General features: G+C 40.7%; 1 protein-coding gene across 1 annotated transcript; it reads right to left on the bottom strand.

Annotated features, from left to right (window-relative positions):
- Positions 1-8: 8 nt before the first annotated feature.
- Positions 9-424, bottom strand: LOC105461305 (the record flags this gene model as incomplete). Its single annotated transcript, XM_011707807.1, has 1 exon — positions 9-424. A coding segment is annotated over exon 1 (407 nt), but the record flags the coding sequence as incomplete, so codon positions are not given.
- Between the last annotated feature and the right edge of the window lie 43 nt (positions 425-467).

Here is a 467-nt window from a genome sequence, read left to right on the forward strand (position 1 = left end):
ATACGTACACATTATCAGCCGCGTAATCGCTCGTATCAAATTTCCTAATGTCACGCTTCATGATTTCATAAACATCGTCGCATTCGATGTGGTAAATAAGACTATCAGTATCGGTGTACATTACTTTACACTTTTCTTGAAAAGACGGTAGCATGTATTCGTGGTGAAATTCGTACAGACAAGTCTTGGATATGTCGAGAATACACATACCCACGTAGATTGGTTTGTTAAACTTGACCTCGAGTTTGCGCATTTCTACCGCGACCAGATTCTCCGAAAAGACGCTACGACTGTGAAAATTTGGTTTCGCGATCATCGCCTCAGCATCAAATCTACCTTCCCATTTTGTTAAAAGCCGCACATCGACATGATTGCGCACATTCTCCATGGTTTTGCCAAATACCGCGTTATTCATTAATTTGTACAAATTTTTTTCAAAACTGAGTCGACAAGGCACACAGGGGATA

Source organism: Wasmannia auropunctata, unplaced genomic scaffold (genome assembly GCF_000956235.1).
Source record: "Wasmannia auropunctata unplaced genomic scaffold, wasmannia.A_1.0 LD294698.1, whole genome shotgun sequence".
NCBI lineage: Eukaryota > Metazoa > Arthropoda > Insecta > Hymenoptera > Formicidae > Wasmannia > Wasmannia auropunctata.